The sequence below is a fragment of the Rutidosis leptorrhynchoides genome, chromosome 2 (assembly GCF_046630445.1).
Source record: "Rutidosis leptorrhynchoides isolate AG116_Rl617_1_P2 chromosome 2, CSIRO_AGI_Rlap_v1, whole genome shotgun sequence".
In the NCBI taxonomy this organism is placed as follows: domain Eukaryota; kingdom Viridiplantae; phylum Streptophyta; class Magnoliopsida; order Asterales; family Asteraceae; genus Rutidosis; species Rutidosis leptorrhynchoides.
In genome coordinates, this window is record NC_092334.1 from 439,992,213 (window position 1) to 440,009,721 (window position 17,509).

The 17,509-nt window shown below is 36.2% G+C and overlaps 1 protein-coding gene across 1 annotated transcript; it reads left to right on the forward strand.

The window, feature by feature from the left end:
• Positions 1-1,279: 1,279 nt before the first annotated feature.
• On the forward strand, positions 1,280-3,354 carry LOC139892435 (uncharacterized). The gene is made up of 2 exons (XM_071875522.1): positions 1,280-1,532; positions 2,751-3,354. Exons 1-2 carry the CDS (start codon positions 1,380-1,382, stop codon positions 3,192-3,194), a joined length of 597 nt encoding a protein of 198 aa, XP_071731623.1. The 5' UTR covers positions 1,280-1,379; the 3' UTR covers positions 3,195-3,354.
• The last annotated feature ends 14,155 nt before the right edge of the window (positions 3,355-17,509 follow it).

Genomic DNA, 17,509 nt, shown 5'->3' on the forward strand with positions numbered 1-17,509 from the left:
ATAAATAGACCCCTTGGGTCACCACATTTCACATCTGAACTTCAGTCAGAGAGAAGTACACTTTCTCTCTCACACAGTTCTTTCTCACTCTAAACGTACATTAGCCGCTTAGCTGCAGAACGCTAGACGGATCAATTACAGATTGATCCCCAGTTTGATTGAGGCCACCCCATGGATCTCTCATCCGTGTTCCGGGTCTGCAGGGATTATTTCCCGAGGGCAAACATCAATCAACATACAATAATTCTACGCTAGGCGGATAGTGTTCTGTACTGGTACCTTACACCCGCTATACGGAAAATCGTACCAACAACGATATAACGTGATTAACTTGTTTTCTTGTTCAGTGTAATAGTCTATTGGAACAAGCCTGTCAAAAAGAACGTATAAAAAGGAATCGAGAAGTTGAAAATCATTCTAGGTGGTTTATTTTTCAGGAAATCACATGTTCGTTATACTGTGTCAGCGGATGTTCAAACTGAGATGACGTCAAAGTTTGAGAATAGTCGAGATGGTGTTAAACATGTTCGGGAGAGCCACGTAACATGTTACAAATGTGGTGAACAAGTTGTGTGAAACATCTTCGAAAATTCGAAAACCACGCAAAACGGATTGCAATCAAACAACATGAGAAACCATTCCCGAACAAGGAGTCACCTTATCTACACCCATCAAACCAAAATTCAAATGAAATAAAAACATTATAAAATTCTAACGGTCATGAATAAAACACGGGTAAAGTAGTAATTGCATCGGGTTTCCTGAAAGTGTCAGATAGGGCTATCGTGTAGTTTCATTTACCTTTTTCCGTTTATTGATTGCTTAATTTGTTTGGCTTGGTTCATGTTATTATCATATAGTATTCAATTTAGTTTTGGTTTGTTTCAGAGTATATCGGTTTGTTAAGGGCAGTGGCGAGTCTAGCCTTTGGGTTGTGAAGTCCTATGGTCTTAACACTTTGAAAATTTTTAATCAATATACTTTTCATATTGTATAGGACATTACTAATTTAATTACATGACCTCGTACATTTTAGAATTTATGAATTTTTAGAGGTAAACAACCTCTAATATACATTTCAAATATAATTAGTTTTGAAAAAATAATTTTATTGGATTTTCATCCTGAATTCATCACTAGTTAGAGATTAGAGAAGACTCTTTTATAAATAGATTTTTTTTAGATCGCTGCTTTCTTCCTTTTTTTTTTTTGTTTTTGTTTATTATGGTATAATGAGTTTTATTTTATTTATTTTTGAAGAAAAAAAAAAAGGTTAGATAGGGCTATCGACATATGATTGGCTAAGAAACAAATACTACACTTTGGGGCTAAATTGAATTGAATCGCCCTTGGAGATAACCTCCTGAAAACTTGTAAAAATGGTTGTGGCAGCAGCACCTTCGACTACCACACCTACTGCTTTTCTCAACACCGTTAACCGTCGTCTCGCGAGCTTCAACTCTCCTTCGCCACGTCGTCCTTTTCCCGCCAAAAGCACATCCACGATTTTGGCCATGGCGCCCCAAAAGAAGGTAACACAAAACATATTTAATTTATTCTCGAATTATTTCTGTTTTTTTTTTCTTTTAAATTTGTAATAAAATCAATCGATAGTGTTAAAATTTGCGTATAATAGGTTGTTACAAGCTCTAATGTATATGTTAAATGCTCATTTATATCTCTTTTACCTGATACCGGTTTCGGTTATGTGACTACTTTTAGACCACCCCTATGGTTAGTTACCCGTCCGTTACCCGCTCATTACTCGTCATTACCCGTAATGAACCATAGGCACGAGCTAGTTACCCGCTTTAGTTACCCGCTTCCACCATGGATTTAACGAAAGTATGAAGGTTGGTTATAGTAATTGTTTGTTTGGACTTGATGCTTTATTGCTTGTACATTGTATATTAAGAGGAGTATTTGTTTAGCCATTATAGGGAGTGTTTAGTTATGGGTTAGTTATAGAATATTGGTGTTGATGTGGCGCTGATGTGGAAGGTTAAGAGGATGAATAGTTTAGTTACGATAGGGAGTGGCTTTATGGTGGTTAATATACCGGTTACCTAATGAATCATCATCCTATGCATAATGTAATAATAGTAGAAATTTTTATTTTCTAATATCAAAACTCAAAGGATCCCGAAGTGTGCTAGAGTTATATTTAGTAAATGTTTACCTAAAAAACTATAAATCCCAAAAATATATTGAGTCATGTAGTTAAAGTTAGTGGTGTATTATACAACAACAACAACAATACCCAATCCCACGAACGTAGGGTATGGGGGAGGTAGAGTGTAAACAATCATTCCTCGTACTCTAGATTAGAAGGAAGTCACTACTCCATCCGCGGGTATAGAACCCGCAACTATATAAGGTTGTCCCTTCTTCTACTCGAGAGCAAAGAGATTGCTTCCTAAAGGACCTCCGGCCATAAATGCTCATAGAAACGAAATAGTGAGGGCAAATAATACGTACCTGTAAGAGTTATGTGCACTTAGGAAGATGTAACCATACAAAGTAGCTATAAAAAGAGGACACATATAGCAGTAATGCACAATAGTAGGACATATAGCATGGTAATGAATTATAAAAAGTAGAAAGAGCATAATTACAAAAAACTGCTCATCTCCCCTTCAAATAGGCAACCAAACACTCGATACACTTTATGGGTTGTATCAATAATACAGTAACATAACATATAAGCAGCAATAAAAGACACATTGATATAAGTTTAAGTAATAATGCAGGTGAACAAGTATGATAAGGCTTGGAAAAAGGAATGGTTCGGGGCAGGCCTTTTCTTCGAAGGAAGTGAACAAGTAGAAGTCGACGTATTCAAAAAGCTAGAAAAACGTAAAGTGTTGAGTAACGTCGAAAAGGCAGGACTATTGTCGAAAGCAGAGGAATTAGGGTTTACTCTATCATCAATCGAGAAATTAGGGATTCTTTCAAAAGCTGAGGACTTGGGCGTTCTCAGTTTGCTTGAAACGGTGGCTGGATACTCTCCTGCCGCCTTAGCATCGGCTTCTTTGCCTGTTTTGGTGGCGGCAATACTAGCGGTTGTATTGATACCTGATGATTCTACTGCTCTTGTGGTGGCACAAACGGTTGTTGCAGGTACGCTTGCTGCCACTGCAACTGGATTGTTTGTTGGTTCGATTGTGTTAGAGGGATTACAAGAAGCTGATTAGAGTGTTGTTTCATTTTTATCATTATCCATTAGTGAAGTTTTGGATTGTGAATAATGTATGTTTGTTCTGATTTTTAAATTTGTTGCAAAAGGTTGTGATTATATTATACATTTGTAAGTTTTATATATAATATGGAGGAAATTGCTAGGAAAGATTAACATATTTTTCTTAGTCACTTTATGTATGCTGATTGTCTTTCTGTACAGGGTTGTAAAAGTCGCTAGTCGGGGACTATTTGGTTGGAACTTTGATGACTAAATCTGACTTTTGACCAATTTTGACCGATTCTGACCAATTTTGACCGATTCTGACCCATTGATCGGTTATTTTTGACAAACTTGGCCTAGTGGGATGCAGTGGCGGATGTTAGTGGAGACGGGTAGGGGCATCCACCCTATTTGGATTTAAAAAAATAAAAAGATTTACACTAAAAAAATAACTAAAAAATAAGATTTTTATTAGTGTTTACTCTCTTGAGAATGAAAATTTATTAAGTTTTTGCACCCGCCCCATCTGTATTCGGGTTCTATGTTTCGCCATTGGTTGCATGCTAATTGTTTTAGATAAGTACAGTTATAGACTTATAGTCTAGATTAGTATAGCAATGTTCACAAATCGCTTTCTCTGTTATGTTCTATTATCGTTAATTGTTTTTGTAAATGAAATAAAACACTTATAAAAACTGTTTATCTATAGATACATAATGATGTAGCCTTCCACCATCATTTTTACTTCTTCCACATTAATATGCATTAACATTTGTACTGTACAACATATTAATGCACAGTTATGGTGGAAGAAGTAAAAATGATGGTGGATATATCAATTCCCTACTAATCATTGTAATTAGTCCCTGACCACATATGTAGATATCAAACCATTTTTTTTTTTTTTTTTTAAATTAGTAATACTTCTTTGTATTATGTCAACATAATCATCAATATTATCAGGCTTTCAGGATTGATGATGACTATTTAAGTATTGGACCATTTTATGAGCAGTAAATTGAAATGTCTTTATCTTTTGGGCATATATCATTCAGTTTTGTGTGTGCTGTCATTGTTTTATTGCATGCTACCTTGGTGGAAAGTTTTTTTTTTTTACATTTCTTGAATTTAACATTAATTAATTCTCACAATAATCCTTTCCTTAAATGGATTATAAAGGTACTCACACTTTTCAGATTTGAGCATGCTTCTAGTGCAAACAGTTCAGCCAGATTCACCATCTTAGAGCCACATATCAAACTTGTTTGGAATGATTGTTCTAGTTTATTCCAATTATTACTCTACCTATAATCCCCAGTATCTGAAACAAGGTTTTAAATGTTACTAGTTGGAGGTTGACTAATTTTGACATTGACTGTTTTGACTTTTGACCGACCTTGACCAAATAAATCTGACTCTGACCTACTAAAATCTGACTTTTGACTGTTTTGACCAATTACCTGAAGTTGACTTTACTAGCCACTTTTGACCGACTTGGCTTAGCGGGACTAAATTCTTCAAAATCCCGACTAGTTGACCGACTTTTACAACCATGATTTTAACTGCACATCAGCACATCCAAACACCTATTAGTTCATTTGGTGCTTTATTTCTGTTATAAATTTGCACAAATGATATCGGTATCTTTCCGAGTCTCTGACTAACATGGTATAACGATGATATATGTGGCGACCCGACCAAAATCGTCATTGACGGCGTCGCTAACTGAGGTCCCGAAACGTGGTCGTAGTCCCTATATGAGACTCGTTTGACCAAAATTATGTCGCATTCTTTTGAAACGTATCATGCTTGCAAAGTTTAGTTTACAAAACCGTTCGACAACAATTTTAAATTTGCAAAAGTATAAATTATAAATGAGGTAACTTGCGACATAATTAGTTTAAAATCGCGGTTGCTATAAATAGCGTAAGTATGTAAACAATATGTTTGAATCCAAAGGTGCTATTACTAGCGTATGTATGTATGTATGTATGCTTGACCCCAAGCAAGAAATCAGAGTGTATGCATGCATGCTTGACTCCAAGCAAGTATGAGTGTACGCGGAAGCATGTATCAAATGGCCAAGTATGAACCTGAGAAACATATAGAAAACTGTCAACGAAAAACGTTGGTGAAATCATAGGTGTTTTAGTAAACGTTGTATTTGAACTACAAGATTTAGTATAAGATGATTATCAAAATCATTTGCATTCCAAAGTTGTTGTTTGTATCCCGGGCACCCAATTATCAAACTTAACTGTTTTGCACCCTTTGCGTAGTGTTAGAACATACACTAGACCCGAAAATATATTTCATCCGCTAACGGTAGCGAACCGTCCGAATGAGGCTCGTCAAGCCCATGTGATCACATAATATAAGTTCACCTTTACACCCTGCAAGTGTAACTAATGATAATTGAATTGAGGCTTTTTGTTCAAACCCGTACGTGGAATGTTCGTTTTCGTACTTGTGTTCAATGTATAAAAGTATGATACGTATATGTTTCTCATCCCATAGTTTAAAGCATAAAAGTTGTTTGAAAGATGGGACTATGATCTCACCTCGAGTGCACGAGTATAAAAGTACTTCACAAAGTAAACGTGTGCATGATAGTTGCTTAGCCTTGACCTAAACAAGTAAGTTGTATTAATTAACCGGTTACGTCACAAGGTCGGGCGAAATGTGTTCAATTAGTCCTATGGCTCGTTACGACTCGATTAAATATAGCATGTGAATCAATTTGTCAAGTTTCATGCAAGATACAAGTATAGAAACAAGTTAGGAAGATTGCACAATCATTTGGTTAAGTTTGACAAAAAGTCGAACTTCGGTCGGTCAAAGTCAACGAAAAGTCAACACGTTCGGGTCGGGTCCCGAACTATTTTTCTAAGGTTTTTAATCATATATGAGCATGTTAGAACAAGTTACATGTGAATCGGAGGTGCGTAGCATAGCAAACATTATTCAAAAATCGACAAAGTTGGACAGACCACTTTGGCGCGCCGCGCCATTACCTGTGCAGAGAATTCTGGCAGTTTTTAAGTTTTATGCACGAACCTAACTTCAACCAATCACCATTTATGACCCGCAAACAACCAAAGCATGTATCTTATATCATCGGAAAGGTATTTTGACAAGGAAAACAACTAAACACATTTCATCCATCACATTTACTTTTACAACAACCAAAATCACATTCAAAGCTCCTCATTAAATGCACTCAAGTTCATAAATGAAATTCGATGATTTGGCAACCAATTTATATGAATGATATGCCGTTTCGAAGGTGATCAAGCATACAATACAACCTAACACTTACAAATAACATTTCATGTCATTCAAAGCATCAAAAGTTCATTTCAAGTTCATCAAACCCTAACCCAAATCCACCAAAACCAATAATCAAGTTTATGAAGGTTTCTAAAACAACCTACACATCAAATTGAAGCTAGTGATACTAGTAACACAATTAAAACATGAACTTTAACAATTTAACAACCTTTAATCTTCCAAAATCAAAGATTAAGCAAACCCATTTTCAAGTGTTCAAACTAGTTACTCAGATCAACAAATCGAACAAACAAAACATATATTCATGTTATACACGAGCCATAGACACTAACTAACACCATTTCAAGTATATAAAACGAATTTAGAGAAAATCTAGAGTTTTAGAAATGTTACCCAAATGTGAAGAAATTTGTACCAAAATGTAGAGGATGAAGAGAGGATCACGAAAATGTAATTTGTTTTGAAGTTTGCTTCTCGATCCGGATTTAGATGATGATTTTATGAAGATGGGTGTTTGAGTTCATGAAAGGGAAGTAGAGAGAAAAGAGGAAGAAGGTGGGAGGTGAAATGAATTGATGGATAAGGTGGGTTGACTAGTTGACCTAGTCAACTAGTTTGCCCACTTGGCAACCTCGATCCCTCAAGTTTCAAAGCGGGTGCGGGAATTAACCAAACGAATATTTTAAAAACGCTCGAGTAAACGAGTGATGTTATAATTAAATAACGGGAAAATTAAGAACGTTGGTCAACGGAAACTACGAATTTAAATAACGAAAGGTATTATTTAAAAAAAAAGATAGTGTTAAAAATAAATTTAACGGAAAAACGCGGGATGTTACATTACCTACACCTTAAAAGAAATTTCGTCCCGAAATTTAGTTGGAAGTAGTAGTCGTTGTTTCTTCCTCGAGATCTTGCGTTGTCGGTTCTATGAATAAGTGAAGGTACTCCCTCGGGTATTTCAACGAACTTCGACAGTCGCGATTTTACGTTGGTTTAAAGTTTGGTTCCACGATTTATAGTTTCAACCGGTCCTCCTTGGAAGTGAGGTTTATCGTTGATAGTAAGTTCATCGAAGAGGATAACAAGTTCTTGTCTCGCAAGACACGCCTTTAAGTTTGATACACAGAATGTAGGATGAACGGAATTTGTTTGAGTCGGAAGTTCGAAGCGGTAAGCAACGGGCACAACACACCCCAAAATTTCAAAAGGACTAAAAATATCGCGGATTTAGCTTTCTACGTTTCCTAAACGGACTACAACTTTTCAAGGTGCGACTTTTAACGTTACGAGGTTTCCCACTTGGAATTCGAGAGGTTTACGTTTAACCCTTGTATGGCTCTTTTGGCGACTACGGGCCGTCTTGAGCCTTTCCTGGAATTGAAAAATTTTCCGGTTGTTTCATGAATGAGTTCGGGTCCGGTGGTTCGCTTGTCACCTACTTCGGTTCAACAATTTAAGAAAATGACATTCACGGCTATACGGGTCCTCGAAAAGTGTGACGTTAATACTCGAATGAAAATTATTGTAGTAAGAGAATTTGACTAAAGGCAAGTACTTTTCTCAATTAAATTTGAAGTCGATAACACGAACTCGAATTATGGTTTCCAAAGTTTGAATCATACGTTTGCTCGGTCCGTCGGGTTGTGGTTGATGTGTTGTACTTGAAATGTCCCGTTCTTATTGATTAAAAACGTTCCATATTAATTGATTTCGTTGCGAGGTTTTGACCTCTATATGAGACATTTTTCAAAGACTGCATTCATTTTAAAACAAACCATAACCTTTATTTCATCAATAAAGGTTTAAAAAGCTTTACGTAGATTATCAAATAATGATAATCTAAAATATCATGTTTACACACGACCATTACATAATGGTTTACAATACAAATATGTTACAACAAAATAAGTTTCTTGAATGCAGTTTTTATACAATATCATACAAGCATGGACTCCAAATCTCGTCCTTATTTAAGTATGCGATAGCGGAAGCTCTTAATAATCACCTGAGAATAAACATGCTTAAAACGTCAACAAAAATGTTGGTGAGTTATAGGTTTAACCTATATATATCAAATCATAATAATAGACCACAAGATTTCATATTTCAATACACACCCCATACATAGAGATAAAAATCATTCATATGGTGAACACCTGGTAACCGACATTAACAAGATGCATATATAAGAATATCCCCATCATTCCGGGACACCCTTCGGATATGATATAAATTTCGAAGTACTAAAGCATCCGGTATTTTGGATGGGGTTTGTTAGGCCCAATAGATCTATCTTTAGGATTCGCGTCAATTAGGGTGTCTGTTCCCTAATTCTTAGATTACCAGACTTAATAAAAAGGGGCATATTCAATTTCGATAATTCAACCATAGAATGTAGTTTCACGTACTTGTGTCTATTTTGTAAATCATTTATAAAACCTGCATGTATTCTCATCCCAAAAATATTAGATTTTAAAAGTGGGACTATAACTCACTTTCACAGATTTTTACTTCGTCGGGAAGTAAGACTTGGCCACTGGTTGATTCACGAACCTATAACAATATATACATATATATCAAAGTATGTTCAAAATATATTTACAACACTTTTAATATATTTTGATGTTTTAAGTTTATTAAGTCAGCTGTCCTCGTTAGTAACCTACAACTAGTTGTCCACAGTTAGATGTACAGAAATAAATCGATAAATATTATCTTGAATCAATCCACGACCCAGTGTATACGTATCTCAGTATTGATCACAACTCAAACTATATATATTTTGGAATCAACCTCAACCCTGTATAGCTAACTCCAACATTCACATATAGAGTGTCTATGCTTGTTCCGAAATATATATAGATGTGTCGACATGATAGGTCGAAACATTGTATACGTGTCTATGGTATCTCAAGATTACATAATATACAATACAAGTTGATTAAGTTATGGTTGGAATAGATTTGTTACAAATTTTCACGTAGCTAAAATGAGAAAAATTATCCAATCTTGTTTTACCCATAACTTCTTCATTTTAAATCCGTTTTGAGTGAATCAAATTGCTGTGGTTTCATATTGAACTCTATTTTATGAATCTAAACAGAAAAAGTATAGGTTTATAGTCAGAAAAATAAGTTACAAGTCGTTTTTGTAAAGGTAGTCATTTCAGTCGAAAGAACGACGTCTAGATGACCATTTTAGAAAACATACTTCCACTTTGAGTTTAACCATAATTTTTGGATATAGTTTCATGTTCATAATAAAAATCATTTTCTCAGAATAACAACTTTTAAATCAAAGTTTATCATAGTTTTTAATTAACTAACCCAAAACAGCCCGCGGTGTTACTACGACGGCGTAAATCCGGTTTTACGGTGTTTTTCGTGTCTCCAGGTTTTAAATCATTAAGTTAGCATATCATATAGATATAGAACATGTGTTTAGTTGATTTTAAAAGTCAAGTTAGAAGGATTAACTTTTGTTTGCGAACAAGTTTAGAATTAACTAAACTATGTTCTAGTGATTACAAGTTTAAACCTTCGAATAAGATAGCTTTATATGTATGAATTGAATGATGTTATGAACATCATTACTACCTTAAGTTCCTTGGATAAACCTACTGGAAAAGTGAAAAATGGATCTAGCTTCAACGGATCCTTGGATGGCTCGAAGTTCTTGAAGCAGAATCATGACACGAAAACAAGTTCAAGTAAGATCATCACTTGAAATAAGATTGTTATAGTTATAGAAATTGAACCAAAGTTTGAATATGATTATTACCTTGTATTAGAATGATAACCTACTGTAAGAAATAAAGATTTCTTGAGGTTGGATGATCACCTTACAAGATTGGAAGTGAGCTAGCAAACTTGAAAGTATTCTTGATTTTATGTAACTAGAACTTGTAGAATATATGAAGAACACTTAGAACTTGAAGATAGAACTTGAGAGAGATCAATTAGATGAAGAAAATTGAAGAATGAAAGTGTTTGTAGGTGTTTTTGGTCGTTGGTGTATGGATTAGATATAAAGGATATGTAATTTTGTTTTCATGTAAATAAGTCATGAATGATTACTCATATTTTTGTAATTTTATGAGATATTTCATGCTAGTTGCCAAATGATGGTTCCCACATGTGTTAGGTGACTCACATGGGCTGCTAAGAGCTGATCATTGGAGTGTATATACCAATAGTACATACATCTAAAAGCTGTGTATTGTACGAGTACGAATACGGGTGCATACGAGTAGAATTGTTGATGAAACTGAACGAGGATGTAATTGTAAGCATTTTTGTTAAGTAGAAGTATTTTGATAAGTGTATTGAAGTCTTTCAAAAGTGTATAAATACATATTAAAACACTACATGTATATACATTTTAACTGAGTCGTTAAGTCATCGTTAGTCGTTACATGTAAGTGTTGTTTTTAAACCTTTAGGTTAACGATCTTGTTAAATGTTGTTAACCCAATGTTTATAATATCAAATGAGATTTTAAATTATTATATTATCATGATATTATCATGTATGAATATCTCTTAATATGATATATATACATTAAATGTCTTTACAACGATAATCGTTACATATATGTCTCGTTTAAAAATCATTAAGTTAGTAGTCTTGTTTTTACATATGTAGTTCATTGTTAATATACTTAATGATATGTTTACTTATCATAGTATCATGTTAACTATATATATATCCATATATATGTCATCATATAGTTTTTACAAGTTTTAACGTTCGTGAATCACCGGTCAACTTGGGTGGTCAATTGTCTATATGAAACCTATTTCAATTAATCAAGTCTTAACAAGTTTGATTGCTTAACATGTTGGAAACATTTAATCATGTAAATATCAATCTCAATTAATATATATAAACATGAAAAAGTTCGGGTCACTACAGTACCTACCCGTTAAATAAATTTCGTCCCGAAATTTTAAGCTGTTGAAGGTGTTGACGAATCTTCTGGAAATAGATGCGGGTATTTCTTCTTCATCTGATCTTCACGCTCCCAGGTGAACTTGGGTCCTCTACGAGCATTCCATAGAACCTTAACAATTGGTATCTTGTTTTGCTTAAGTCTTTTAACCTCACGATCCATTATTTCGACGGGTTCTTCGATGAATTGAAGTTTTTCGTTGATTTGGATTTCATCTAACGGAATAGTGAGATCTTCTTTAGCAAAACATTTCTTCAAATTCGAGATGTGGAAAGTGTTATGTACGGCCGCGAGTTGTTGAGGTAACTCGAGTCGGTAAGCTACTGGTCCGACACGATCAATAATCATGAATGGTCCAATATACCTTGGATTTAATTTCCCTCGTTTACCAAATCGAACAACGCCTTTCCAAGGTGCAACTTTAAGCATGACCATCTCTCCAATTTCAAATTCTATATCTTTTCTTTTAATGTCAGCGTAGCTCTTTTGTCGACTTTGGGCGGTTTTCAACCGTTGTTGAATTTGGATGATCTTCTCGGTAGTTTCTTGTATAATCTCCGGGCCCTTAATCTGTCTATCCCCCACTTCACTCCAACAAATCGGAGACCTGCACTTTCTACCATAAAGTGCTTCAAACGGCGCCATCTCAATGCTTGAATGGTAGCTGTTGTTGTAGGAAAATTCTGCTAACGGTAGATGTCGATCCCAACTGTTTCCGAAATCAATAACACATGCTCGTAGCATGTCTTCAAGCGTTTGTATCGTCCTTTCGCTCTGCCCATCAGTTTGTGGATGATAGGCAGTACTCATGTCTAGACGAGTTCCTAATGCTTGCTGTAATGTCTGCCAGAATCTTGAAATAAATCTACCATCCCTATCAGAGATAATAGAGATTGGTATTCCATGTCTGGAGACGACTTCCTTCAAATACAGTCGTGCTAACTTCTCCATCTTGTCATCTTCTCTTATTGGCAGGAAGTGTGCTGATTTGGTGAGACGATCAACTATTACCCAAATAGTATCAAAACCACTTGCAGTCCTTGGCAATTTAGTGATGAAATCCACGGTAATGTTTTCCCATTTCCATTCCGGGATTTCGGGTTGTTGAAGTAGACCTGATGGTTTCTGATGCTCAGCTTTGACCTTAGAACACGTCAAACATTCTCCTACATATTTAGCAATATCGGCTTTCATACCCGGCCACCAAAAATGTTTCTTGAGATCCTTGTACATCTTCCCCGTTCCAGGATGTATTGAGTATCTGGTTTTATGAGCTTCTCTAAGTACCATTTCTCTCATATCTCCAAATTTTGGTACCCAAATCCTTTCAGCCCTATACCGGGTTCCGTCTTCCCGAATATTAAGATGCTTCTCCGATCCCTTGGGTATTTCATCCTTTAAATTTACCTCTTTTAAAACTCCTTGTTGCGCCTCCTTTATTTGAGTAGTAAGGTTATTATGAATCATTATATTCATAGATTTTACTCGAATGGGTTCTCTGTCCTTCCTGCTCAAGGCATCGGCTACCACATTTGCCTTCCCCGGGTGGTAACGAATCTCAAAGTCGTAATCATTCAACAATTCAATCCACCTACGCTGCCTCATATTCAGTTGTTTCTGATTAAATATGTGTTGAAGACTTTTGTGGTCGGTATATATAATACTTTTGACCCCATATAAGTAGTGCCTCCAAGTCTTTAATGCAAAAACAACCGCGCCTAATTCCAAATCATGCGTCGTATAATTTTGTTCGTGAATCTTCAATTGTCTAGACGCATAAGCAATCACCTTCGTTCGTTGCATTAATACACAACCGAGACCTTGCTTTGATGCGTCACAATAAATCACAAAATCATCATTCCCTTCAGGCAATGACAATATAGGTGCCGTAGTTAGCTTTTTCTTCAATAACTGAAACGCTTTCTCTTGTTCATCATTCCATTCAAATTTCTTCCCTTTATGCGTTAATGCAGTCAAGGGTTTTGCTATTCTGGAAAAGTCTTGGATGAACCTTCTGTAGTAACCAGCTAGTCCTAAAAACTGGCGTATGTGTTTCGGAGTTTTCGGGGTTTCCCACTTTTCAACAGTTTCTATCTTTGCCGGATCCACCTTAATACCTTCTTTGTTCACTATGTGACCGAGGAATTGAACTTCTTCCAACCAAAATGCACACTTTGAAAACTTAGCGTACAATTCTTCCTTCCTCAATACTTCTAACACCTTTCTCAAATGTTCACCGTGTTCTTGGTCATTCTTTGAGTAAATAAGTATGTCATCAATGAAAACAATGACAAACTTGTCAAGGTATGGTCCACACACTCGGTTCATAAGGTCCATGAACACAGCTGGTGCATTAGTTAAACCAAGCGGCATGACCATAAACTCGTAATGACCGTAACGTGTTCTGAAAGCAGTCTTTGGAATATCATCTTCTTTCACCCGCATTTGATGATACCCGGAACGTAAGTCAATCTTTGAATAAACAGAAGAGCCTTGTAGTTGATCAAATAAGTCGTCGATTCTCGGTAGTGGGTAGCGGTTCTTGATGGTAAGTTTGTTCAACTCTCGGTAGTCGATACACAACCTGAATGTACCATCTTTCTTCTTGACAAACAAAACAGGAGCTCCCCACGGTGATGTGCTTGGTCGAATGAAACCACGCTCTAAAAGTTCTTGTAATTGGCTTTGCAGTTCTTTCATCTCGCTGGGTGCGAGTCTGTAAGGAGCACGAGCTATTGGTGCAGCTCCTGGTACAAGATCTATTTGAAATTCAACGGATCGATGTGGGGGTAATCCCGGTAATTCTTTCGGAAATACATCGGGAAATTCTTTTGCAATGGGAACATCATTGATGCTCTTTTCTTCAGTTTGTACTTTCTCGACGTGTGCTAGAACAGCATAGCAACCTTTTCTTATTAGTTTTTGTGCCTTCAAATTACTAATAAGATGTAGCTTCGTGTTGCCCTTTTCTCCGTACACCATTAAGGGTTTTCCTTTTTCTCGTATAATGCGAATGGCATTTTTGTAACAAACGATCTCTGCTTTCACTTCTTTCAACCAGTCCATACCGATTATCACATCAAAACTCCCTAACTCTACTGGTATCAAATCAATCTTAAATGTTTCGCTAATCAGTTTAATTTCTCGATTCTGACATATATTATCTGCTGAAATTAATTTACCATTTGCTAATTCGAGTAAAAATTTACTATCCAAAGGCGTCAATGGACAACTTAATTTAGCACAAAAATCTCTACTCATATAGCTTCTATCCGCACCCGAATCAAATAAAACGTTAGCAGATTTATTGTCAATAAGAAACATACCCGTAACAAGCTCCGGGTCTTCCTGTGCCTCTGCCGCATTAATATTGAAAACTCTTCCGCAGCCTTGTCCATTCGTGTTCTCCTGGTTCGGGCAATTTCTAATAATGTGGCCCGGTTTTCCACATTTATAACAAACTACATTGGCATAACTTGCTCCGACACTACTTGCTCCACCATTACTCGTTCCGACACCATTTGTTCCTTTCGTTCTATTAACCCCTGGTCCGTAGACCTCACACTTCGCCGCGCTATGACCATTTCTTTTACACTTATTGCAAAATTTGGTGCAGAACCCCGAGTGATACTTTTCACACCTTTGGCATAGCTGCTTCTGATTGTTGTTGTTGTTGCGGTTAATATTGTTGTTGGGATGATTGTTGTAGTTGCTGTTGTTGTTGTTGTTGTTGTTGGGCCGTTTGTTGTAGTTGCGATTGATGTTGCGATTGTTGGGATAATTGTTGCGATTATTGTTGTAATTGCTGTTGTTGTTATATTGGTGATTCTTATCAACGTTTTCCTCCCACTTTCTTTTGACTTGCTTCACATTGGCCTCTTCAGCAGTCTGTTCTTTAATTCTTTCTTCAATCTGGTTCACTAGTTTGTGAGCCATTCTACATGCCTGTTGTATGGAGGCGGGCTCGTGTGAACTTATATCTTCTTGGATTCTTTCCGGTAATCCTTTCACAAACGCGTCGATCTTCTCTTCCTCATCTTCGAATGCTCCCGGACACAATAGGCACAATTCTGTGAATCGTCTTTCGTACGTGGTAATATCAAATCCTTGGGTTCGTAACCCTCTATGTTCTGTCTTGAGCTTATTGACCTCGGTTCTGGGACGGTACTTCTCGTTCATCAAGTGCTTGAATGCTGACCACGGTAGTGCGTACGCATCGTCTTGTCCCACTTGCTCTAGATAGGTATTCCACCATGTTAACGCAGAACCTGTGAAGGTATGCGTAGCGTACTTCACTTTGTCCTCTTCAGTACACTTACTTATGACAAACACCTATTCGACCTTCTCGGTCCACCGTTTCAATCCGATCGGTCCTTCGGTTCCATCAAATTTCAAAGGTTTGCAGGCAGTGAATTCTTTGTAGGTGCATCCTACACGATTTCCTGTACTGCTAGATCCAAGGTTATTGTTGGTATGTAGCGCAGCCTGTACTGCGGCAATGTTTGAAGCTAGAAAAGTACGGAATTCCTCTTCATTCATATTCACGGTGTGTCGAGTAGTCGGTGCCATTTCCTTCAAAATAGTCAAATGGAACAAGTTAATCATACAGAATATTAAGAGTAGTTAATAGTATTTCGTAGCATAATATGAACTCATTTATAAAAGCTTTTTCTTCATATTAGCGTTTTATAAGTTTAAATTCGGGTAGTACCTACCCATTAAGTTCATACTTAGTAGCTAATATACAATTCAACTACTACAATTCTATATGAAAAACTGATTATAATAATATTTCGCGTTCAAACTTTTATACAATATTTTACAAACTTACAATACCGCTTATTTTACATAAAGCATGAAATATAGCACACAATAACTTTGATACAAGATAGTTGTGAAGATAATTCTAGCTAGTACACAAGTCGTTCAGCAAAGGCAATAAAGACACGTAATTCATACGTCCAGAAATAAGTCATGCATTCTGGTTTTACTAGGACTACTTCCCATCCTTGGTTTTGTGGAACATAACCGTTATGGCCGTTGATAAGACAGCGTGTTGTAACGTCGTCAAAGGGACGAGGGTTACGTAATGTCCAACAGTCCCGTAACAATCTAAAAACCTCATTTCTTACCCCAATTACCGACTCCGACACTTGTGGGAACGTTTTGTTTAATAGTTGTAGGCCGATGTTCTTGTTCTCACTTTGGTGAGAAGCGAACATTACTAATCCGTAAGCATAACATGCTTCTTTATGTTGCATGTTAGCCGCTTTTTCTAAATCACGAAGTCCAATATTCGGATATATTGAGTCAAAATAATTTCTTAACCCATTGCGTAAAATAGCATTTGGGTTCCCCGCAATATATGCATCAAAGTAAACACATCGTAACTTATGGATTTCCCAATGTGATATCCCCCATCTTTCGAATGAAAGCCTTTTATAAACCAAGGCATTCTTGGAACGTTCTTCGAATGTCTTACAAACTGATCTCGCCTTAAATAGTTGTGCCGAAGAATTCTGACTGACTCTAGACAAGATTTCATCAATCATGTCTCCGGGTAGGTCTCTTAAAATATTGGGTTGTCTATCCATTTTGTGTTTTTATACTGTAAAATAGACAAGAGTTAGATTCATAAAAAAAATACTTATTAATACAAGCAATTTTTACATATATCATAAAGCATAAGCACACTATATTACATATATTACACCACACGAATACAACTATCTTATTCCGACTCGCTTGTTTCTTCTTCTTCGGTTTTGGTTCGTTTTGTCAAGTTTCTAGGGATATATGATGTTCCCCTAATACGAGCCGTCGTTATCCACATTGGTTTAGAAAAACCTGGTGGTTTAGAGGTTCCCGGGTCATTGTTACAACTTAAGGACTTCGGGGGTTGACGATACATATAAAGTTCATCGGGGTTGGAATTAGATTTCTCTATTTTTATGCCATTTCCCTTATTATTTTCTTTTGCCTTTTTAAATTCAGTTGGGGTAATTTCTATAACATCATCAGAATTCTCGTCGGAATCCGATTCATCGGAGAATTGGTAATCCTCCCAATATTTTGCTTCCTTGG

Bases quoted from the DNA above. Each gene is read 5' to 3' on its own strand.
- LOC139892435 (XM_071875522.1), top strand. From the start codon at position 1,380: ATGGTTGTGGCAGCAGCACCTTCGACTACCACACCTACTGCTTTTCTC. The intron at 1,533-2,750 runs GTAACACAAAAC...GTAATAATGCAG, and splicing joins CCATGGCGCCCCAAAAGAAG to GTGAACAAGTATGATAAGGC.